The 24,106-nt window shown below is 44.4% G+C and overlaps 1 protein-coding gene across 2 annotated transcripts in view; it reads left to right on the top strand.

The window, feature by feature from the left end:
- Nucleotides 1-24,106, top strand: part of ndst1b (N-deacetylase/N-sulfotransferase (heparan glucosaminyl) 1b) — a 58,322-nt gene that overhangs the window by 29,042 nt on the left and 5,174 nt on the right. For both annotated transcript variants that reach the window (XM_028983969.1, XM_028983970.1), the window contains exons 3-13: nt 8,811-9,802; nt 12,607-13,077; nt 15,055-15,142; nt 15,630-15,784; nt 16,263-16,448; nt 17,779-17,907; nt 17,996-18,178; nt 19,945-20,041; nt 21,757-21,880; nt 22,571-22,745; nt 23,777-23,947. In XM_028983969.1, the coding sequence (XP_028839802.1) occupies nt 9,245-9,802; nt 12,607-13,077; nt 15,055-15,142; nt 15,630-15,784; nt 16,263-16,448; nt 17,779-17,907; nt 17,996-18,178; nt 19,945-20,041; nt 21,757-21,880; nt 22,571-22,745; nt 23,777-23,947 (2,337 nt within the window). In that variant the 5' untranslated portion in view covers nt 8,811-9,244. The remainder of the gene's footprint in view (nt 1-8,810; nt 9,803-12,606; nt 13,078-15,054; nt 15,143-15,629; nt 15,785-16,262; nt 16,449-17,778; nt 17,908-17,995; nt 18,179-19,944; nt 20,042-21,756; nt 21,881-22,570; nt 22,746-23,776; nt 23,948-24,106) is intronic.

The raw sequence follows: 24,106 nt of genomic DNA, 5'->3' as shown, positions 1-24,106 counted from the left end.
TCATGCGACAAACAAGTGTGGGACAATAACCAGATTCAGGTAAAACAAGTTGTTAAAGTAACTTGCTCAATCTATATATGTTTGTGATTAAATGGCATATACACACACACACACACACACACACACACACAGAGTGCATCTGGAAAATACTAACAGTGCATCACTTTTATTCCACATTTTGTCACGTTACAACCTTATTCCAAAGTGGACTAAATTAAAATGTTCCTCAGAATTCGACAAACACCCCATTATTACAACATGAAAGAAGTTAACTTGAGGTTTTGCCAAATTTATTACCAAAATAATTGCATGGTTTTTGAACATTTTTGTCCATTTGTAGACAAAAATGATATGCATACACTAGTGCTGCACGATTAATCTAATCGTAATTGTGATGTCAGTCTGTGCGATTACATGAAAGCAAAAAGATGCGATATAAAATGATTAGTACATGGATTGGATCGGCAACATATCCAATCCATTCTCTCAAAGTTTTCGAACTGACTGAAGTCTCACTTCAGTCGGATATGACGTGTTTGGTCACATGACTTTCGATTCAGAGACATATGGGTAGACGGCGCATGACGAGCTGCATTGTACGTCAACGCTGCCGCCATATTGCAATAGGCTCTGCTGTGTAGTGACGCATATACATGTCTATGGAGAGCATAAAAATGCCTCACTCTTGTGCTGCTTGAGGCTGTACAAACCGCTGTATGCTCCAAACCAGATCCCGGGGGATTACATTTCATAGGTAAGGCTGGAAAATTGTTTTGAATATATTTGGCCATTATAAAATCCCATTTTATTAGTCTTAACCTTAGCTAAGATAGGCTAAGCTAGCGAATCTATGCATCCCTGTGTTCAAGCCAGCCTCCAAACAATGTTTTGGTTAAACATAAGAACTATAATACAGGATTTTATAATGGACAAATATAATCTAAACAGTTGTTTAGCCATACCAGGGTTTGTCGTTCGACAGTAATGTAAAGTTTTTTGTGATTATTTAATTTAGTAGAAAATTGTATTTTGAAAGCACTGGGCATTTCAAGTTGTTATAAGTAGTTTGTATGTTTCTCTTCGAAATTAAACATTTCACTATTAGTAATTTGTATGCGACTTTTCATTGATATACAAGCAAGTATCATTTATCATATCGCATATCGCAATATTGATCTCAATAATTGCAATATGTCTTTTTCCCCAAATTGTGCAGCCCTAGCATACACATACATACAATATATTTCATATCAGTATACTCATTTTTGAACCAGATTGTTCAGCCCCACTGATGTAGCGTGCTTTGCATTTTCCTCAGTCACTTAAATTCTTTGAGAAAAGCTCATTGAGGTTAAATGATTCCATTCAGCAGAGTGAGCGTGTCAGCCCCAGGGGAATCTCCTACCAGAGGCGAACTTGGCCTCAAGCATGTCATTTATGTAAACTGAAGTAATGAAAAGATCCTGGCAAATAAATAATTAAATTTACTTATTTAGCAATGTCCTCACCCCATATATTCTGGAACGTATATATACGTTCCACAACTGCGCTTCTATTCGAATATATTCCATTCCACTCTCCCAGGCGTGGTTTAAGACTTTGCAGTTGGTGGCACTCTGCCTTGTAGGGGTCCATTGATTATTTTTTTCTCCTTTTGTCAGATACACCATGTATAGACTGCTTTTGATTGGAGATGGGTGGGATGATGCTCAGGGTTTGAGGGTGGGTGGAGTGACTGATTTCTCGAGGCCTGTAGACTGATGCACCGTGAAGCTTATGATTGCTCATTAGGCCCCATATCTTGATTGTCAGACACTTTGGGACGTCCCCGAAGTTGTAATGCTGAGGGATCGGGGCCGACAGCCAGCTAATGTAGGCGCTCCTTCTGTCTTCTCCTTCCTTCTTTCTCTCATATCTGTGGTTTTGGTGGGGAAATGATCTGTCTCTTCAGACAAGAGGTCATTTGTTTACACCACTTTTCTTTTTCCTCAGTGCTTCTCCCCCCCCCCTTCTCTGACAGTACCGGCATTCACTCTCCCATAATTTCAGGAGACAAACAGGATGCCTCCAGTCTGTCCCTAATCCCCCTTGCTGCCCCAGACCCAGCCGCGGGTCTGGAGGAGACTTGTGGGGGCAGCTCAGCCCCCCTGAGTGAGCGTGGTCCCGCAGCGACAGGAGATTAACACGCTGGTGAGGCCGGCCAGTAGATAAACAGCACACAGGCTGCTGCATCATTCAGGCCCTGTCCACATTGTCCATATTGTGTGTGGGGGTGGAAGGGGGACTGCGGACGCCAAATCAGCCCTTTTCTCTGGGCCTGGCAGACTGAGCAGACTGCTTGAACAGACCGGGCAGCGCTGGCGCTTATTGGCAGTGACAGAACTCTGAGTGCCGTGTGTGTGTGTGTTGTAAAAACTCTTGCAAGTGGAGCGGACTGGCTGCTGAGCCACCCTGTTCTTTTTTTATTGTTTTATTTTGTTCTTCTGAGAGCTCCTTTGGACGGCCCGTGTCCTTCATACAGTGAAAAATGGACGTGTCCAGCAGCAGGGGCCATTAATATGATTTGTAGTAACAGTCACTGGCCAGTCGGTCAAGATTGACTGGTAGCCGATGAGTAAACTAGTAAATATTTTGCAAAGAGGTCCCTTAAAGTAAAAAAGTGCTTTATGGAGACGGCGCTTGCTTCCTGTTACAGTTCAGCTGTAATGTTATTAGTGGCTGGACGGCTGTTATTCCCACACCTCACCCTCCACACTTGTGTAACGTTGGCTTCCCATACCATTTTCCCAGGAATGACTGCAGTGAAAAAGTTTCTCATTCATTGGACTTTTTAGGGTTGTGCAGATTATTGAGATTCTTCCATGTCAGTATATTGCTCGTCACAATAGTATCAAACCGACAAATAAAAAGGAATTTGAATGATTATCTAATGAAAGATAGGACCTCTTAAGAATTTCTAAGATGTCTTGGGCAGCCAGTTATAGAATCTCTCTATCCTGTAGTGAAGTTGTATATAACATGGTTATGAGTTTAACTAAGACAGTTAAGTTTATGCAAGCTGAGACCAAAATCTCTTTCTACTGAATTGGTTCTTGCGTCACACAACAGAAAACCTGTGATTTTTAATCTGAACCGTGCCTCAAGAATCAAGGTTTGAATTGATCCGTAGATTTGGAGTATTGTTTCACCCATACTGTTGACCATTTATCAATATACATTATGCAAAATAAACCCTATTTAAGAATTCAGTATGTATCCAACCTTAAATGCTCATTCTGTGCTTGTGTATATATTTATCTGCCACTCAATTGGGCATTTGGTCCAGTCCCGATAAAACGGGATTATGGAATAAGGATTACACTTGCCTGACCTTCTCCCAGATTGTGCACCGTCTCGGCCTATCGGGAATCTAATGCCGTTTGGTTGGATCACCATGTATCTCCCCTGGGCTTTTGCCCGGCTGCTGTCCCAGTAGTTTAGATTGCCCACCGTGAACCTGACAAGATACTAAAAATTATTACTGTTTATTATTTCTTCCGCTTTTTTCACCCGCCTCTGACCGTACGACTCTAAAGCTTAAGATAAGCATCGGCGGTTGAGAGAAGAGCTGCCATGCTGTTGCTAAGCAGTGTTAATGGCAACCGGGACGAGTGAGCTATTGACCCGGCTAATGGCCTGAGGATCTGGTGCAGAATGAGGAGCTTCGGATGAAAATGAAATGGAAACCAAAGTTTTATGGCTTCACATTCATTTTGAATCCTTAGGCATAATGTGGCCTCATTTGGTGTGCCATTTGTCTATGTGCCTAAGAGGGGGTCGAGGGAAATTTAACATACGTTGTGGCATGAACAGCGGGGGGGGAGCGCACCACTTTTAGAAAGGCGACCAATCTAAAATACTAAATGGCAGAGAAAGCCGCCAGTGTTTGACAGTCATAGCTACATGCCCAGTGGTGCAGATTACCCCCCCCCCCCCCTGCATTTGTTGTCTTTTGACTTATAAAAAAAACCCAACATCTCGCTCCCCAAGCTGTTTTTGGTGTCCCACATTCTCCACAGAGTTTCTCATTAAAAATACACCTTCGAAAGCTCTGTAGCACTCAGTCAGCATGTTGTCCCCCATTTAGATGCGTATCAAACAAACGTTTTTTTTTTTTTTTTTTTTTTATGAGCCTCGCATGGTCCAGGCATCCCGCTGTTAGCGTGGCGGATGATGGAACGTTTACGAGGTGGTCCGCTAAGTGCGAAATTTACAGCCGCCTATGTCTGTTTTCCCCCAATAATAGATGCTGCTCCTGGCCCTCGGTGCCATCTAAATAATACAAGTGTGACACTGAGGGGATCGCAGGCACAGGGTGACGACTCTTTCTTTCTGGCTCCTGTGTGTGGATTCTTGTGTGACTTTGTAACCAATCTTGGCTCTCTCCTGGTGGATTGGGTTACTCTTGAACTTAACCTGTGTGTGTGCGTGCTCAGCCCTGGGGATATTTTAGAAATGCGTGTGACATGGTAGGCAGACATTACACCCCGTTGTGACTTTTGCAGTGGTGAAGGATGGAGTGCATGAAGGACTTTATTGGAAATTTCTGTTTGTTCAAGTTCACTGGCAGAAATGTAAAAAAATGTGTTTAATCTTAGACAAATCTTACAAGCTTTAAATAGTAGCAAGTAAGTCTTTTTTTTTTTTTTTTTTTTTTTTTTTTTAAAAGCTATTTTCTAGACTTAGTACTTGTACCTGAAAACCTTCCACGCAGTGATGGACAGCCAAATTTTCACAAGTGAAACAAATCAAGATCAGACTTGTGCCTAACCATAATTTATTAAAATTGAGATTGTTCAACCATGAAGAAAACAATAGTCAGTTACACCAATGAAATACTTTGTCTTTTATTATTTCAGGAATAAAAGTGACCTTGTCTCTGATGAATACATGTGCATCCACACCTGGCATGTTTCTGTCCCACACCACCTTGCTATAATTGCTCCAGTCTACACCTCTCTCCATTGATTGACAGGTAGCTTAATGACAAACCCTCCCCCCTCCTCTGGGCCTGGCCAGGACGGATGCTCACCGAGGTTTTTGTCACAGAGCCCAAGCCAAACGCAGCTTCATGAGAACCTGCATTAGTCTCAGTCTGCTGCGCTCCCATGCCTCCCATGCCACCGCCATGCGGCCCCAACAATGTCCGTCATTGTGAGGGCGGCTGGCAGAGAGGGTCGGCGCTCTGTGACTGACAGACTGACTGCCTCCCTGCTCCAGCCTTGGGAGAAATGGGTTCAGCGGAGCAGAGTGTCTCGCCCAGCACTGGTGTCCCACTGCAGGTCCTGCTGATAATTACCACTGTTCCTCAAACGGCGCATCCCTGCGGAGCCGGTCTTGAAGTTTCTTTTCCTCCCTCCAGCAGCCTTCATCTCTACTCACCCTCACCATTTAATCAAATGAAAAGAAAACAAGATGGCAAAATTAAGGCAGGCTGGGAAAGTAGAAAGGAAATTATGTCCGTGAAAGGATAAAAAGCACACAATGAATTTCAATCTTTGAACCTTTTCCTCCCCCTAATTACTGGGGCGATCATTCACCCTGCTACCCTGCTTACGGATTTGTCACGTTCATACCTCCTCCTGTTACAACACGAAGAGAAACCCTTTCTGATTGGCCGAGTCCCCATTGTTCTCTGTGATCTTCATGTTGCCATTCATCGCTGTCACTTCCAGGGGCAATGGGCAAACAATTCCTTTGTTGTTTCAGTCCCCTCCCCGGCTTTTGCCATTAGGCCTCACTCTTACCACTGGGAATAGATCAGAAGAATGAATTTGTCTTATATTAGACAAACACTCTCTGCTTGAGTACCCAGGGTGCATCTGTTTACATAATGGCTTTATCCATTATAAAGATGGCTCATTATCCATTGATTAGCTCCCGCCTGTTTTCCATCAACGTGTCTGTCGAAGTAAATAAAAAAATTAAAAATAAGACTTCATTCAAGAGGTTTGCCGTATTCGCGGTTTGCCATCTTGCGGTGTTTCCAGGAAACGGTGTCGAAGGTGTGCTGCACCCTGAGGGCTGGGTGTGTTGTGACTCTAATCCTGGTGTCTGAAAATGGCTTTTGTGTGTGTTGTTTCTCTCCCCATGACAGAAATGCAGTTTCTCACATATGTCTAGCTAGGTGACTGAAGAAAATAAGGACCATGACATTTTAAAATGTCTCGATTTTTTTTTCCCCACTCCAGTATATATACACTGTTTTAACATTTCTTCCCCCATCCTCATTCTTATCTCTGTTTCTCAGCAGGTTTTTTTGCCAGCACTGCTGTGGCCTATAATTACATGAAAGCCCAACCATAAGAGCAAAAAAAGAAAACTTTTACTAATACTTGCTAACACCCAAAGATTACTTTCTTTCTTTAATCGAGTTGTGAAGGCTGCGTCTCTGACAATAGCCACTTTCTGGCAGCATCTTTTTTTATGTTTTGGCTCTGAATTAAAGTACACAATTTTGCAAATCTGATTGTACCGTTCTGTTTTCATCAACGCTTATGGGGGAGATCAAGGGGGAAAAAAACAGGATCGATGTGTTTGAGCGCTGAAGAAAAATTCCATTTTGTCTGCCATTTGCCACATGTACTCTGACTCACTGGTGTATCACTTGGGATTCTGACTCCAGAAAACAAAAAAATCTTAGCTGTTTTAAAAGCTAAATCCTTGTATTCCCTGCCCAGTCTTTTGTGAGTCTCTGCCTCCCTTAAGTGAAACCATACATACAGTAAATGCATGGTGTCATCTGGATCATGCTGCTCTCAGAATGGAGGGAGTCGAAATGGAACGGCAAGGCAGAAAAGCCTTCGTTCGGCAAGTTAAAGACACGGTTACTTTGGCTGAATGGCCGTGCCTTCTCGCTGTAATCCTGCCCACTACGGCATTGTGGCCGCTTCTCACATTGCTCTGCATGGCACAATGGGAGACAAGTGACAGGTATTGTGGTTGGATCTTAGGCCCCGGGTGGTGGGTTGAGGGTGCGAGGGTGTCTGTGGTGGAGGGGCAGTTCGGTGTCGAGCACTGGGATTCGCGCCGGTCATTATTAAGTCTGCCCTTTCTGGAATTCTCTGTGCCTTTTGTTTTGCTTCATAAACTGACTTCAGCCCCCCACCCGCCCCTAGGCCTGAAAATTCCTGATGGGGATATTGGATCACGCAAAAAGACTGCAGCGCCAACAGCTGTGTTTGGGGAGGGGAGTGTGGTGAGCGACTGGGAGTTGGGGAGAGGGTTGCCTTTCACATGCTCTGGCACTCTTTTGAACTGATAAACCTGCCTGCCAGCCCTCCTCTGTCTATTTTATTCCATCCTGTTTCCCTCCATCTTTTTTAAAGAAATGCGCTTTTGTTCTGTTTCTTTGTCTGTTTCTCCCCCTTATCCCTGCCATACTCCTTTGTAATTGCCCCCACCCCCCACCCCCCACCCACCCTCTTTGTACATATCTCCATACATTTTAAGAGTTTTTGTGATGCTGCTGGAGAATGTTTCACCACCCCGACACCACCGCGGCCGCCACCCCTACCAAAACCACAGACATGTAGAGTCTCGTCATATGGCTCTTATCTTGTCCTCAGCCAACCCTTTGTGCCATTGTTCCCTCCCTGTTGTCAAACTTCCCAGAACACAGAATGCTGTGTGCAGTGCAAAGAAGAAGCCGTGCTGCATACACCCAGTCAGCGGCAAACTGCCTTCCCGAAAGGATAAAGAGCCGAGCATGCTCATTAACAGAGCAAGAGTCTGCTGGAGTCTGCTCGGATTTTGTTTGTACCGTTTGCCCCGCTGTCACAGCCTGAATAGCAGGAGTGTTTGATGCCTCTACCCCCCCTGTGTTGTACAGGTTTGTTTGGGCTTTGCATTGTTCGCAGCTTCCGTCGTGTGGTTTCATGACTTTCATGCTTCAGGGACGCTGTCAGCTGCAAAGGGCAACCAAAGGTAACTGGTATGGTCGGGATGTCGAATTAAGGGAGTTGTCCTGGAATTTGGCAAGGATCATGACATGCCGGCTTTTCGCCTCGGTTCCAGGTCTTGCGGCAGCGTCTTGCTGTTTACTGACCTGTCTGTGAAGGACACTTCCATTTCTGAGTGGGAGATTTGGCACACAGCGCGGTTTCACTCTCATTTCTGCCAGGTTTAGGTTATTTTAGACCCCCGTCCCCTCCCCATTTCCCACCTGGCACAACTTTAACATGTATCCCAAATTTTTGCTACTGACCAAAGAAACGTAAAGGGCTTTGTTCCTTTGAACTTAAAAGGATCTTTAAAAAAAAAAAATCTGAGGCAAGAACCCTGTCCCTGCCCCCCTGCGATCAATCCAAGCAGCTCCTTTATCCTGTAATACCAGCCCTGCCTTTTGTAAATGCTCCTCCAGATCCTGTTTGAAAGGCGAGCTCAGACACCATGCTCTCAACACAACCTTGCAGTTTCTTTCTCCTTTCCTCGGTTTCTGTGTGTTAGCCCCAGGGAGGGCGGGCAGCACCCACTTGCAGCACTCGCCAGCAACTCGAGTTGTGTCATTGGTGTGGGCGGATTTTCTGTTTTCCATCAGTTGTTGGTGCTTCCTATTTGATGGAAAGAAAATGATTTGTAGATCAAATCTAGATGAATCAAGCATTCAGAGAAAAATGGACCCCTAGAGGGACAAAAACAATGCTTGCAGTAAAAATGTGCAGAGGCTTTACACATTAAGAGTGATTGCTTCTGGGGATTATAGTCTGTGATCCATAAGTGTTGTTTTATTGCAAATTAACACTTCATTCTCTCTTTTTGTCTGTTCTCAGGTCATCATGAAGAATTCTCTGATAATTTGGCTATGAACAACTTGACGACCGCTCTTCTAGACGACCTCTGTGACCTCCAGGAGCTCACCCCACCCAGCCTCCACCTCCGCCCCCTACCCGGCCCACGTCGGAGGCCGCGGTACTAGGGAGCAGAGAGCTGGAAAGGGGGAGGCTTGGGTTGGGTGGGCAGGGGACTTGGAGTTCGGCGAGGAAGCTGCAAATCACTCTAGCACGGAGCTGAAAGGTTTGGCTTGCTGATGGTGTCCCCTGCCCACACCGATCCTCTCACCCTCGGCAATGGTGACATGACATTCTGTACCGTGGAGGAGCCTGATGTGCAAGCACCTCTTTGGTCCTTCTCTTCTCAGGGAGAGCTTTTGACTGCAAGTGCGTGAAATTGAGGAGGACTTTGGTCAGACAAAATCGGACGGGTGATGATGCTGGCGTGCAGCCGGGTGCGGCGGCTGTACCGTCAGCTCACGCTGCAGACCAGCCTCCTCCTCCTCTTCCTCTTTTGTGTGGTCAGTGTTGTCATCTCTGCCTACTTCCTCTACGGGGTGAAGCGGGAGCTGGAGCCAGCAGCGGGGCAGGGGGACGGGGTCCTGCCCGGAAGCTTGGAGGAGGACACCTCAGACTGGGACAACCCCCGGGCCACCACCCCTTCATCCTCTTCCAGGGTCCTGCCCCCTCGGACTGCGAAGCCCTCAGACACGTCGCGCACTGACCCGGTTGTACTGGTGTTCGTGGAGAGTCTCTATTCACAATTAGGCCAGGAGATTGTGGCTACTCTGGAGTCTGCCCGCTTTCGGTATCAAACAGAAATCGCTCCCGGCAAGGGTGATATGCCCACCCTGACGGACAAAAACCGGGGCCGGTTTACACTGGTCATCTATGAGAACATCTTAAAGTACGTTAATCTGGACGCTTGGAACAGGGAACTGCTGGATAAATACTGTGTGGAGTACGGCGTCGGCATCATTGGCTTTTTCAAGGTGAGTGGAAGATCTGTAGAGCCAGTGGTTCAGTGGAAACTGAAATACGAAGCATGGTACTCGATACTACGGGGAGAGTAAAAACGCAGGAACCTTTTAAATAATAATAATAAAAAATAATAATAATATTTGCTGACTGATCATTTACCGTGCAAGCTCGACCTGACCTGACCTGACCTGAGCCAGACTAAAATGATGAAATACGGTGCTCTTGCTTGTTACATTTTCTAGCACGCTTGGGGCTGCAGAATCATGTTTAAAGTGTAAACTCATGTAAGCTTTGGGGGAGGTGCTGCCTGCTGCAATGCCTCTTGAACCAGCAGATGCAAAACCGAAACCGAAAAGTCTTAAGTATTGAAATCTATACTATATTTTAGTAGCGATTTAATATCTGATAATTGATTTTTGACAACCCTATTGGTGAGTGAGTGAACATCAAAACAACATTTCCTATTAGACCATTTTCATGCTAAGCGCTGTGGCTATGATGAGGTTACAAGTTGAATATGTATGAAACCTCTGATCTCATTGTGTTAAGTCATTTTTCGGTGTGATCTCTGGCCCTTCAGAAGGAAGAGCAATCAGTCTAATCATGCTGCTTCCCTTCCTACCCTCCCTATTTCCATGCACTGAGTACTCCCCCTCCACCCCACAAGCTATGCTCTCCATCAGGCCGTAATCAGCCCGAAGAGCCCCTGCTAAGCCTCTCCTCCTGCCATCATTTGTAGCTTGGGGTCATTCCAGATATGTTCTTAATCGCACTGTGTGACTCACGGTAATCTCTTAATGTCAGAAGCTGATGAGACCATGCTGGACCGTTTCATCTAGAGTAGATAGGGTTTGTTTGTGTGTGTGATTGTCTGGAACTGCATGTGTAAAACGAATGCTTGTTATGTTTGTATTGACTTTACGGAAACTGTTAAATGACGAAGCAGCATGCCTTTGTGAGCTAGGACATGATTCAGATTGCTTTTCTTCCGCCACTCCAGTGACCCCTTCTCTGTGGTTTCTTTGGTCTCTGCTTGAGAGTCTATCAACTTGTGGACTAGCCCGCAGTGTTCCGTAGCCCCACCCCTCAGGTCCTGACTGACATTATAGAGACATTTTATCTGCTTAGCCCACATTCCACGTGCCTTTGTTAATTTTCTCTTCAGTCTCAGACCATTACCTGTCACACCCACACTTCATCTCAGGGAAGCCCATATATACAAAGGGCTATCGGTGCCACTCCAGCACGCCAGTATAAACTCATTAAGCCGCTCTCGGTCTCCCATTAGCCTTTCAGCTTAATCCTGTATCCATGTTGTTGATGTGTAATTGGAATAAGCCCTTGAGGTCCTAGTCGACGCTCAGGGCTATGTAGGCATAATTGCTCAGGGCTATATTAGGAACGGCTTCATCGGGTGGGCCAGTTATTGTCACTGGTTCAGGGGTATGGCTCGAGTTTAAATGGTTTAGGCATAAGCATCACTAACTGGAAATATAACTCTGAAGGACTTGGAGATGAAGTGTTCGCCAGAATGAGGTGTTTTAAAACATTTAAAATTCAATGTTTAAAACCTTGCATCACTGTTAACATTTGTAATTTTTACAGTTTACAGCACAATTTTATTTAATTACATTTTTGGTAATAATCTAAAATTCTACAAGACTATGAACCAATCAGCAAACTGCCAGCTTAATTATAACAAATAGCTACAGACATGATATATAAATAAGAACAGGGTATATGAGTGTATGAGGGTATATGAATATATGAGTGTAGCAGGTGAACTTACTGAAGATTGAATGAGAAAAAGAGAGGCGAACGCCCATCGTTCTCAAGTGGGTAAAAGTCATAAAATATGGTGGGTAAAAAGTAAAAAAATGTCATAAGTGAGAACCAGAATGGTGTCTTACCTTGGTTCCTCATTTGGATACTCTCTAGCTTTCAGAAAGACCCTTTAGGAAAATGAAAATATGGCAGAGAGGCCAAGTTAGAACCCTGGGTAACACCTCTTGAAAGCTGCGGATGACTGGTTGATGATCTTACAGACTGAGTGCCACCACAGAGATATGATTGAAAAGGAAATTAATTAACCAGTATTCTGCTCACATCATGTTGTTTGTAGCCCATAATGAAGTTGTTCAAACCATTAAATATCATTTTTTTTCCTTATTGAAAGTGTTGTTACTGTTGCCCCCACATCCTTTGAATCCTTTTAGTGTGTCCTTTTAAATTCAGTATTTAAAGCTAATTTCATAGGCTATTGCACAAATATGCCAGTATGAGCTGTGAACCACAATATTGAAGAGACAGGCATAGAGAAGCTCCTGTGCTGGCAGGCCAGTGCATAACCCAAAATGCAGAATAAGCTTGGTATTGAGTGCTGACAATGTTTTATGCATTGCTGTGTGTGTGTGTGTGTGTGTGTGTGTGTGTGTGTGTGTGTGTGTGTGTGTGTGTGTGTGTTCAAAGAACAGTTTATCATCTATTGATTCTGACTCAGAGGCAGCAGTTCGGATTTACGGTCATGCAGATCCATCGCAGCATACTGATGAGCCACAATGAAATAAGGAATATGATTCTCTCTCTCTCACTGGCTCAAGAGAATTTCTATGTTCAGTGCTTGCATATAGGCCTGATTGAGCTAATCTGGGTCCTGAGAACCATCAAGTATGTTAGATTAGAGCTGGAGCTGCAACAGAGTCCTCCTCACTCCCCCACACCGCCACTGTCTTTGCCAAGTGACAAACAGTTGAGAGTTTCATAACCCAGCAAGTTTAGAAGTTCACTCTCTCTCTCTCTCTCTCTGTTTTTTCAGGCAAATGAGAACAGTCTTCAAAGTGCCCAATTGAAGGGCTTCCCCCTCTTCTTGCACTCCAACCTAGGACTGCGCGACTGCAGCGTCAACCCCAAGTCCCCACTCTTGTTAATCACCCGGGCACGCGAAGTGGAGCGTGGCCCCCTGCCTGGTGATGACTGGACGGTCTTCCAGTCTAACCACTCCACTTACGAGCCTGTGCTGCTGGCTCGGAGCCGGGCTACTGATTCCGGGGCTGGCGGGGCACTCCATGCGGCAGTCGTGCAGGACTTAGGGCTCCACGACGGTATCCAGCGTGTGCTCTTTGGCAACAACCTCAACTTTTGGCTGCACAAGCTGGTGCTGGTGGACGCTGTGTCTTTCCTGACAGGCAAACGACTGTCACTGGCACTGGACCGCTACTTGTTGGTGGACATTGATGACATCTTTGTGGGCAAGGAAGGAACACGCATGAAAGTGTCAGATGTGAAGGTACACACACACACACACACACACACACACACACACCCCCATTGCTAAACATCCCTTCAATATTCATTCATTATGGACTGTTTATAAATGTGCTATAAGTTTTGCCTATACATATAAAACATACAGTCCTATTCAGGTATGTCTAAATACCAAGCAGCCCTGAATTCGGTATAATGTTGAAGCATCTCTTAATCTTAGGCTTGGACTGATAATGCAATGTTCAGTAATAGAATGTTCAAGTGCTGCCATTTAAAATATGGTGATTATCAATAATATCTAGTTATGTGGCAGCGTAGAGATGACCCACAAAAAAGGAGGAATATGTTCTATCTAGTGTGTGCGCGCACACACACACACACACACACACACACACACCATGTCTGTTCTATGTTGTCGATCAATCATGTTCATGATCAAAAATAAACCCAAATACACAAACATTGCTTCCTCGTTACATGCATGCATGCTTTTTGGTTAAGAATGACATTTTTCTTTAAATTTGTCTTGAGTGTTTAATGCCACTGGTACTGAAAACGGCAGTCTTTTTGGTGTGCTGCTAGGAAGGGTGTGTGTGTGTGTGTGTATGGAAGTTTTATTTTTGGACCACTCTCGTTAGGCGAGTGTATTTGTTTTGGCACCAAGAGTGGGAGTACCGTCCACGCGGAGACTATTTGGCTTGGCAGAGGCATGTAACGTTCTGAAACAACTTGTCGAGCTCGACTGATGCAGCTGTCCACGCAGACATGTGGCGATGCAGGTAACCCAACCCACCCAGCCATCAATGATCAGTGATTGGTAAAGGTGTTAAGCAGAAAGCAGACATATCCAGCTCAGCGGTGACTAGGGTGACCCTAAGATGAAGGCATACGACCAGCTACAACCAGACATCCAGAGGTGATGAGGACACAAGGGACAGATGGAGACTGTCAGGTGACAGATGTGATGCCGCCCCTGAGAAAAAACAGTCATTACTGTCCCAGCTCGTCTTGGCTGTCATCCATGCATGCAGCCGTGGGGCATGGCGGCGGGCGAGCGAAGGAGGAAGGGGATGATTGATTGTGAGAGAGACGTGCCATATATTGGGTGAGACTGTGACTGAGATTTCCCCCCCCCTTTTTCTATCTGAACAACAGCTGAGACCTGAAATATAAAAGCGAGTCAGACTCTCCGCTGTGTCTGGATCAATCACCGCCTGGCCCCGACCGGCTGGTTTCGTCTGTCACGGTCACTCAGTCTGATCCGCGTCCCACACCCCTGCCTCTGTATTGTCTTAAACCTAGTCACAAACATGGCTCCTCGCAAACGACTGTTCAAAGCATGTCCAACGCCTCAGCTCAGCCCGCCTAGCCCCGAGGGCATGAATATTTCAGAGCATGCAGGGCTTTGCGCACCGTCGTCTGGGATTTGGTTGTGAAGCAGGTCTGCGTTTCTGATTTCGCTTCAGAGCATCAGGAAGGGGGAAGAAGGAGGAAAAAAAAAAGTTGACTGGCAAGTGAGAATGAAAAATGCAAACATAACCAAATCACGCCTCTGTGTCGGCAGACCTCTACAATGTTTATTACAAAGTGAACTTTGATTGAATCTCACAAGAGATAGAGGAGGGCACACGGGGATGCAGCAGACAACAAATAGAATGAGCGGCAGATGCAAACAGAATATGTGCGGGGTAATGAAGTACGCTGGGAGGGGAGACGAGAGAGAGTCGTGTTTACGTTGCCTGCAGCGTAGAATTTTAACCCAGCTGTGTTTAGTGTGTGTGTGTGTGTGTGTGTGTGTGTGTGTGTGTATTTCCATGTATTGGTGCGTGTGCTTCTCAGCATGTTCCTACTCTATGTTTGCACCACTGAATGGCAAAAGTAATGTTCTGGATGTTCTGAGAATTTTTTTTTTTCTTGTCACTTGTTTATTCCTGATTTGTCATTTGTATGGTTGTAATCTATTCTGTCTGCATTGCTTGTTTTGTCACTTCCTGTGCAGGCTCTGCTGGAGACACAGAATGAGCTTCGTGCCCATGTGCCTAATTTCACCTTCAACCTGGGCTTTTCAGGAAAGTTCTTCCATGCTGGTGAGTAGACCCAGCAGGTCAGGCTCATGTTATACTCTGGGCACTGCTTATCAATACATGCTAGATACTTGACTTGTTTGCTACTGTAAGGTCTAAGACGTCCTCAGGATTCACATAGTTAAAAGACGAAAGAAGCATTTATGGTTTAATTATATTTGCCCATGTGACATTGACCCACTCATATAATCAAACTCCTCCCATTTTTATACGGTTTATTAAAACACTCCAACAAAAAGGGTAGTTAACTTCTCTTCAAGACTATTCAAGAATCTGTTAACTACCAAGCATTTCTTTCTCTCTTCCTATTCCCTGACCCCTGACTATTTTTGAGCCATGATTCCTTTTTATACCACTAATTAGATTTCACTAACTATGTTCTCTGATATGCGCACAGTCAGGTGATGTGAAGCAGGGCTCATCCAAAAAGCAAATCCGTGGTTTTAATTATTGGGCGCTGTGTGTGTGTACATGCGTCCTCCTTGTTTAGGCACTGATGAGGAGGATCTTGGCGATGACCTCCTGCTCTCCTACAGTAAGGAGTTCTGGTGGTTTCCGCACATGTGGAGTCACATGCAGCCCCATCTTTTCCACAACCAATCAGTGCTGGCCGAGCAGATGCTCCTCAACAGGCGCTTCGCTGAGGTGAGCGAGAAGCAGCCTGAAGAAGCGTTGGGAAGCAGTGTGGGGTACAAGGGCATAGTGAGAGATGTCTGCTTTTTGTATTCAGCAGTGCTCTTTATGCACTTCCATTCACTAATTAATGGGACTTTCCTTGTGCTTTAGTTCAAAAATTCAAGTGAAAATGTGACCACAATGCATGGCCATTTGTTTGCGGCTCAGTCCCTCTGTTGCTTAAAGTGGTTTGAGATGCTTTGAGGATTCAACTTGTTTAGTCAGAGTGCAGGATTGAACATGATTGCCGTTTGTAATTTAAATGAATAATGTATGAAGAAACAAAAGCTCCATGCATCTATTTTTTTTTTGTCTGTGTGAAAGCTGCAGGCTGTATGCTTGCAATCTATTATGTCCATCATGTTCTGCAAGAACATTCTGGAAGAGATTTGTGCTGATTTACACGCCAGAAAAATATAGACAGGTGGAATGTGTGTTTTGCTCTCAGGAACACGGCATCCCCACCAACATGGGCTATGCTGTGGCCCCGCACCACTCCGGCGTCTATCCCATCCATATGCAGCTTTACGAGGCCTGGAAGAAGGTGTGGGGCATCAAGGTGACCAGCACGGAGGAATACCCCCACCTAAAGCCTGCCCGCTTCCGCAGGGGATTCATCCACAGCGGCATCAGCGTGAGTGTTTTAGCCTTTCATGCAGCAAACGTTTTCTTGCTCCTCCCGCTCTCATCTCTCCTGCTCATAAACACAGTCACACGTCAGACGCCCTCGAGAGGACACCCTCCCCGTTCCCCCAGAATCTTGACCTTTTAAAGATTTTCTGTCTGGACTGTGTTGTATAACATTTTATTATTATTATTATCCAGCTTCGTCTGATTGAGATGTTGTCTGAAGCTTTTCTGCATGCGCCGGCAGTGCTTGCTCAGTTTGTTCAGATATTGTTGCTTTGCTCCTGGGATCAAAAACGTAGAATGTGGCAGAGCATCATTGAATAATCCATGACAAAGCATCAGCTGTGTCTGCTGGCGAGCCATGGCTCTCATCACCGCAGCAAAGGAACGAAGAAGATGGAGTCTGACTGCTCACACAGAGACTCTCTAGTCTCACCCAGGAAAAAAAAAGAACTGCTTTTATTTCATATTTATTCATTCTTCCTTCCTATGCCTTACAAGTTATGTAATACTCATAGCCATCTAGAAAAAAATGCTGTTGCAGAAACTTCTAGACTTGCACATGTGTAACTTACCTAAAGTTTTTTTTCCCCTTTGAAGGAATTATTATTCATTTTCATTAAACTGTGGTTTGTATCATCCCTGCAATGTATTCCGTTGTTTGTGAAGCTGAGGCTGCGGCATAATGCGTCCATTGTCTGCGCTGTCATTTCCCTATTATTGTTTACCTCTTGTCTGGCAATAGAGTGTGATGTTGTCACGATGATATTAATTCCGACCTTAGCACAACTCTGTGAAATATTCTGGCAGAACTTGCCGGCCTCGTCTCTGAGGTGTAAACATTGATTTCGTTCTCGCTCAGAGCTTTCGCTTGCTGCCGCTCCTGCGTTCGCCTTTCCTGATCAGCATTCTGTACCTCTGGTCGTCGGCCACGGTGCATTAACCATGTCTCTGTTTTCAGATTTTGCATATCTCTGTCTGCTTATTTCTGTAATTTGCCCCAAATTCTTCCCTCCATTGTCTTTGTTCTCTGTTTAAAATACTCCTGGTAACCAGCCTCGCTAGGGGGTTTCCGGAAGCCCAACAACAAACTCATTTGCAATCAAAATGTGGATCACATTTGCTTCCAGTTATCTGAGACGTAGTCTGTTCGATAAGGCAGATTTGTCTGGCTGTTTTAAATTTGCTTAGCCATAGAGGGATGAGTGGACATCGTGGTTGGCATGTCTCTCTTGTGTCCAGCTCAGTTTTTCATTATGGGGCAGTGATGTAGATGTTCCTGTTTTAGAAAATGGCTGAATGATCCTTTCCATTTTTGTGTCGTACTCCTGCAGGTGTTACCCAGACAGACCTGTGGCCTCTTCACTCACACTATCTTTTATAATGAATACCCTGGAGGTCCCAAAGAACTGGACAAACTAATCAATGGAGGAGAACTCTTCCTCACAGTGCTGCTCAACCCTGTAAGGCCCACAGGAGGAGAAGCCATCCCATATACATGTATGTTTCATGTATACCATGTTTTTAACTTTTTTTTCTGCACTGTCACAGATCAGCATATTCATGACCCATCTGTCCAACTATGGCAATGACCGCCTCGGCCTCTACACCTTCAAGAACCTGGTGAAGTTCCTGGAAACATGGACCAACCTGAAGCTTCAGACCCTGCCACCGGTGCAGCTGGCGCAACGCTACTTCCAGATCTTTCCGGAAGAGAGGGACCCAATCTGGCAGGTGCGAGGGAGTGAGTGGTCACTTGAAGATGGTGCGGTAGTTGCGTGCTGAGACGGACAGCGTGTGGAAATGAATGGGAAGTCTGTTTGTGGGTGGCGTGGTTTCGGCGTCTCTGCCTTGCTGTTTCGGTAGGGCCGAACAAAGCTGTGAGCAGGCGATGCAACCCTGCTTCTGTAGTGTGTGGAGGAGCTGTGTGTGACTGTCCTGGGACTGATCACATTGCCAGTCCTTGACATGCACATTTTCTCTGATTCAGAAAGAAAATGACTTTCCAGCTTGCTTGCCAGATGTTTTTTTTTTTTTTTTTTCCATCACATTTGGAAATCGTATCTTCCTCTTCCACTCACAGTCAGCAGAATTGCTGGGTGTGTGTTTGTGCATCCTCGTGAATACACATCTCACATTGCAATCCCAAATCTCCCCTGAAGGTTGAACTCTAAGGGTCTTACAGTTAGGTAGTTGAACAGCTAAGGGTCTCTCTGTGGCAGTTTGTCCGCGTACTCACCCTCTGACCACCTGATCTTCTCATTAGAGGAGGCAGATGGTAGAGGTGAGCGATGTGGGCACCAGCAGATCAGCCGGCACCCTGCTGAACGGCAGTCCGACCCGGAGGCTGTGCATCGGACAGATCACGATCCACATTAATCACACCTCGGGCCGGGATTGAGAAAAGATCCCTGAATGGTGCTGGTGTTCTGTTGTACAGAGGGAACAGTGGTGTTGGTAGTGTTTAGTGTTTTTGTTTATACCATGTGTGTGTTACATACATATTACATAGATTGGGATGAAATACATATAAAATCTCTCCTCAAAATTTAGAGTAATGAATCTTTAGGTTTAGGGGTATATTTTCAGGTACATATTTGAATATGTTCTGGACAGTCAGATTCACTAGTTCATCAATGCAAATTATTTCATTAAACACTGATAAACCTGTCTGCATGTTTGGTAGTGTACATGGTCCCAAGACTATAGTTACAATTGTCATATCCACTCCTGCAATCAGATTTTTCAGTTTGGAAACAATCAGGTATCTGCCAACACTGTTTGGACTACTTTGCACTTGTGTTGATGGGTGTACCAAATGAGGACAGATCCCTGATAGCTGTCAGTCCTCCCATTTTAAACTGTTTAGAAAAACCTCATTAAGAAGGTTGTTAGTTTCTCTTTTTCAAGATACAGATAAGTAGCAAGCGATTTGAAGACACAAGACATTATACAAACTTAACAATCTTCACACGCCAAGTCCATTGCTATGCTTTGAAAATAGACCTTTTAAAGTTTTTTGTATTTCATTTCTTTTGGTTTCATGGATTATTTTATCTTCAGTTTTTTTGTTTTGTTTCATGAGTCATGCATGCATTCACATTATTTGCACCCTAGTACAGGCATCATCAGTTTTATGCATAGCCCAGAGGTGGGCGGTTTTCCTGTGGCAGCTGTAAAATCGGAGGTTGCGTTCTTGTAATGCCATCTTGCCGGTCACGATCTCGTCTGCCAGCTCGTTGGTTTGGGTTCATAACTGATTAACGGCTGCCAGATTAGTTATTGAAAACATGAAGTACAGCGTGTGTGTCTGTTATTTGAGCATTGTGTGTGTGTGTGTGTGTGTGTGTGTGTGTATGAGGCTGCGTGCATGCGTGTGTGACTAATTCTCAATATTGGCTTAATGAGCCACTTTATTAAACTCTGTTTTCCCTCGGGCTGAGACCCATGCATCGGTGCCTTTGCTCTGTGCTCTCAAAACCCTCTCCCTCCTCCTACAGGATCCCTGTGAGGACAAACGGCACAAAGATATCTGGTCCAAAGAGAAGACATGTGACCGCTTCCCCAAACTGCTCATCATTGGCCCGCAGAAGACCGGTGAGCGCTATGGGGCTTTCGTCTGAGGCCACAGACTCTGCGGACTCTGAGCGACTCTGTTGGATATTTATTTATTTATGTTTTTATCGTGCGTTTCTATTTATTGAGCCTGCCCTAGACAGTCAGAGTGGGGAGAGAGCAGCGGCAGATGAAAAGCCCGGCCCAGAGTGATGTTTAAAGAGATCAGTGCGCGGGGCAGAGCCCCCTAATGGCCTCAGAGCCCCCCCACAGCCTGCAGCTCCAGTCTGTTTACCGCGCAAAGGAGGAAAGAGCCGGCTAAGCGGCGGCTGAGCAGCCATTTACTGGCTGTCGCACACATTTTACTTCATTTATTGTATCACCGCAGAAAGACACCCAGTCATTCTCTGGGCTTTTATTGCAGCCGTGGCTGCGGAGCAGTAAATGGGAATTCCAGGTTTACAGTGTCGACTAATTAAAGTTCTGAGAGATGCCTTTAGGGAGCGATAGCTCTTCTCCTTCCCTGACTCTGTGCGTAGAGTGGGCAGTAAAATGCCTGTTAATATTTTCAATAAAAACTGATTAGGAGGTCGGACCCACTTTTTTTTTTGTTATGCTGTGTAATTAGCCCAAGACTGGGTTCACAGTGGCCTAACCACAGTGTTCCTTCCTCCTTTTATATTGTTACAGCGCAATTCTCTGGAAAATGAAACCAAAAATGAAAAAAAAAAAATGTTTATTTTAAAATAATATTTGCACTTTTACTGGTCCTTATATTCAAGATGGGTATTCAGATAATGTTGAGCATAATTTAATTTCAATTTATTAAAAAAAACAACTGAATTTCAATCAAATTCAAGGCAAGTTATTATCATAACCCAGATATTCAAAATTATATATGTTATATTGAATAGTGGCTTAATTAAAATATTCATTCAATGCACCACATTTAATTACTGGCTATCATATGTTAAACTTAAGATCATTATTTTATTGAGGTGTTGCTCAGTTCCCATTATACATTGAAATATGTGGTGCAATAGTTTTGTCTGAGTTCTCAGAATTTTATTGTGGACGTTGTTTTTTTGCAAGTAAGACTAGTTTTCTGTGTCCCGTGCATCACATGGCAAGTTTTCAAACTGCTTGTATGACTTTATATTGAAGTAGTAATAGTAAGGTATGACAAGTACTACTTAAATGTCACACTTGGTCATAGTTCTGACCACTAGTTATGGGGATAAAGTAGCTTGTGTTACCAAAATGTCCAATGCATCACATAGAGAATCATCCTACAGATCATTCCACAGTATACTGCATGGTGCAGTAAAGATTAAATCATATTCCTGGCATGTTTATTGGCTGAGAGTAGATTTGCTTTGGGGATGTTTTTGTTGCCGGGATCTCAGCATTGGAATAGGACAGGAAGCAATTTAACATTACTAAGCACAAAATAACATTTGTAAGAATAATTATGCGGCTATAATATATTTATTTATTTATTACTTTATTTTTTAAAAAATCATTACAAGTTTTCTTTGGAAAATAAAGCTTTTTGTTTTATTAGATATTATTTTAATATTCAGTGGCTAAACTAAATATTAGTATATGTGTACGAAACTGCATTGATGTATTGCCAAATAATTAGAATTTGTTAAATATATAACCATATTTAAGAAATATACCAACCTGACAAACCAAAGATGGCTTACCAGTATGAACATTTTGGTGTTTATGGTCCTTGCCTTGTTTTCTTTCAGGCACTACGGCGCTCTATCTCTTCCTTGGAATGCACCCTGACCTGACCAGTAACTACCCCAGCAAGGAAACCTTTGAAGAAATCCAGTTCTTCAATGGCCGTAACTACCACAAAGGAATCGACTGGTGAGTGAGGCTCGACTCTCGAACCGTGCGCCAGAGCTCATCCCTGCATGGTTGCATTACACCCTGTTGGGAGGCATGGTTGACTGAAGACAAATAGTGTCTGTAAAAGCTCTATGTGAGAGCACAACGTTGGCATGCTTTTGACTTCAGGAGCGTTGAGGGAATCAGGAGCCAATTTTCCCTTCTGAGGAAATGATTACATGGTGTTTCAAAGCGTTGTTCATCATCGTGCTGGAACATGGACTAACAGAGAGCAGATCTCTGTAAATCTTGCTCATAGGCTACAATCATTTGCCCGTTTCGAAGCCTGGGTAAAATGTTTTATCACCGACTTGAGAGACAGCTCGCAGCTTTTCATTAGTTTAATGGCGAAATCAGACAAGGTCACACTCCCTCTGCAGACTGAACGTGATTTAGCTGTGAAAAAAACACCTCAACAGATTAGCTGAGTCACTCTGCATTCCCAAATGAGTCTGTGTGCATTAAAACATCAAAATGTATCTTATTCTTCACATTGACACATGAGTGTGGGGAGGATTGTAAAGGACACAGAGTCCTGATGGGTGCTCCTGAGGCCAGGCGGGGCGTGAATGTGTTAAAGCTGTGTTCTGGCTGGGTGACCGCTGACCGTAAATGTGTGTGTGTGTGTGTGTGTGTGTGTGTGTGTGTGTGTGTGTGTGTGTGAGACAGGTACATGGAATACTTCCCTCTGCCCTCCAACACTAGCTCTGACTTCTATTTCGAGAAGAGCGCAAACTACTTTGACTCGGAAGTGGCGCCGAGGCGTGCAGCTGCGCTCCTGCCTAAAGCCAAAATCATCACCATCCTCATAAATCCTGCAGATCGGGCTTACTCCTGGTACCAGGTATTTTCACACACACACATAACAACAATACACACACACACCAGGGTTCTGACATGACAGCCATGCTTTCAAAATCAGTTTTAAGCAAGATGTTTCTGATTCCTGTGGATTTAGTTGGAAATTTTTGCTTAAGTTGTGACTAGATCAGTGTTGCCAGATTGGGTGTTTTTCTGCCAAATTTCATTTGATATTTTTACTTAATTTTGTTTGACTATTAATTTTGTTATTTTAGCTAATTCCAGGCACTTTAGAGAACGAACTTTATTGCATGAGTCTATGTAAAGCATAAGAGTTAGGCGATAGACCACAGGACACATGAAGGAAGGGAGCTTAAGACTAAAGTGATTTAAGGCATTTAATGAAAATGATATGTACACAGGGAGACATGAGATCAATTATTGAAAATCTCTTTCCAAACAGTTTGCAACCCTACAGCACAACATGCATATACAAAAGTGTAGTCATTTATCCTACAGACAGGATTCAAGGTACAATATACAAATACACAAGTCTTCCTTACAATCCTGCAGAGTCAGCTGGGCACATCATGCATACATGTCATACACGCGCTCACACACACACAATTTATCAACACCAGACAGATCACTGTCTGGTTCCATGTGTAAATCCAACCACTTCCTCTACCCTAAGAACACACCAGATGGGAATCTTTAGGCCTGAACTTCTCTTTAAAGTGGTAGGGGGCTGAAACTGAATAGCAAGCTGTTTTTTCCCCATTTTAAAATTAAGTTTGAGTGTTCATGACACATCAGAACGTTGTAATTTTATATTTATGCCACCTTTTTCAACCTTGTTAATTGAAACCAACACTGTGCAGAAGCACAATACGTGGACATATGCATGTTCAACTTGAGCTCCTTCTCCCACACACATACACACCACCCCAACACACAATAAAGCAGTCATATTCGCTAACCAATTAAGACTTAATGAGGCCATTATACAACCCTAGACTACTGAGCTAATTATGCCTCCTGTAGAGCTGCACTCATGCCCTCTTTGTGCCACAGCACCAGCGGGCACACGATGACCCGATAGCACAGAAGTACACCTTCCATGATGTCATCACAGCCGGGCACGACGCACCCCTGAAGCTGCAGGTGCTGCAGAGCCGCTGCTTGGTCCCCGGTCTCTATGCTACACATCTGCAGCGCTGGCTCAGCCACTACCACCCCAGCCAGGTAAGTGTGTGTGGGAGTGTGTGTGGGAGTGTGTGTGTGTGTGTGTGTGTGTGTGTGTGTGCGAGCCTCTGGTCTCAACCAAATAGAATGCATGTCCCATCGTGCTTTGGTTTAAATATTAAAGCTGACATGTTGAAGCTGATTAGCTTAGCTGTGTTC

The sequence above is a fragment of the Denticeps clupeoides genome, chromosome 6 (genome assembly GCF_900700375.1).
Source record: "Denticeps clupeoides chromosome 6, fDenClu1.1, whole genome shotgun sequence".
NCBI classification, from domain to species: domain Eukaryota; kingdom Metazoa; phylum Chordata; class Actinopteri; order Clupeiformes; family Denticipitidae; genus Denticeps; species Denticeps clupeoides.
The sequence above is the reverse complement of the archived record's forward strand: the minus strand, read 5'-3'. Positions and strand labels throughout refer to the sequence as shown.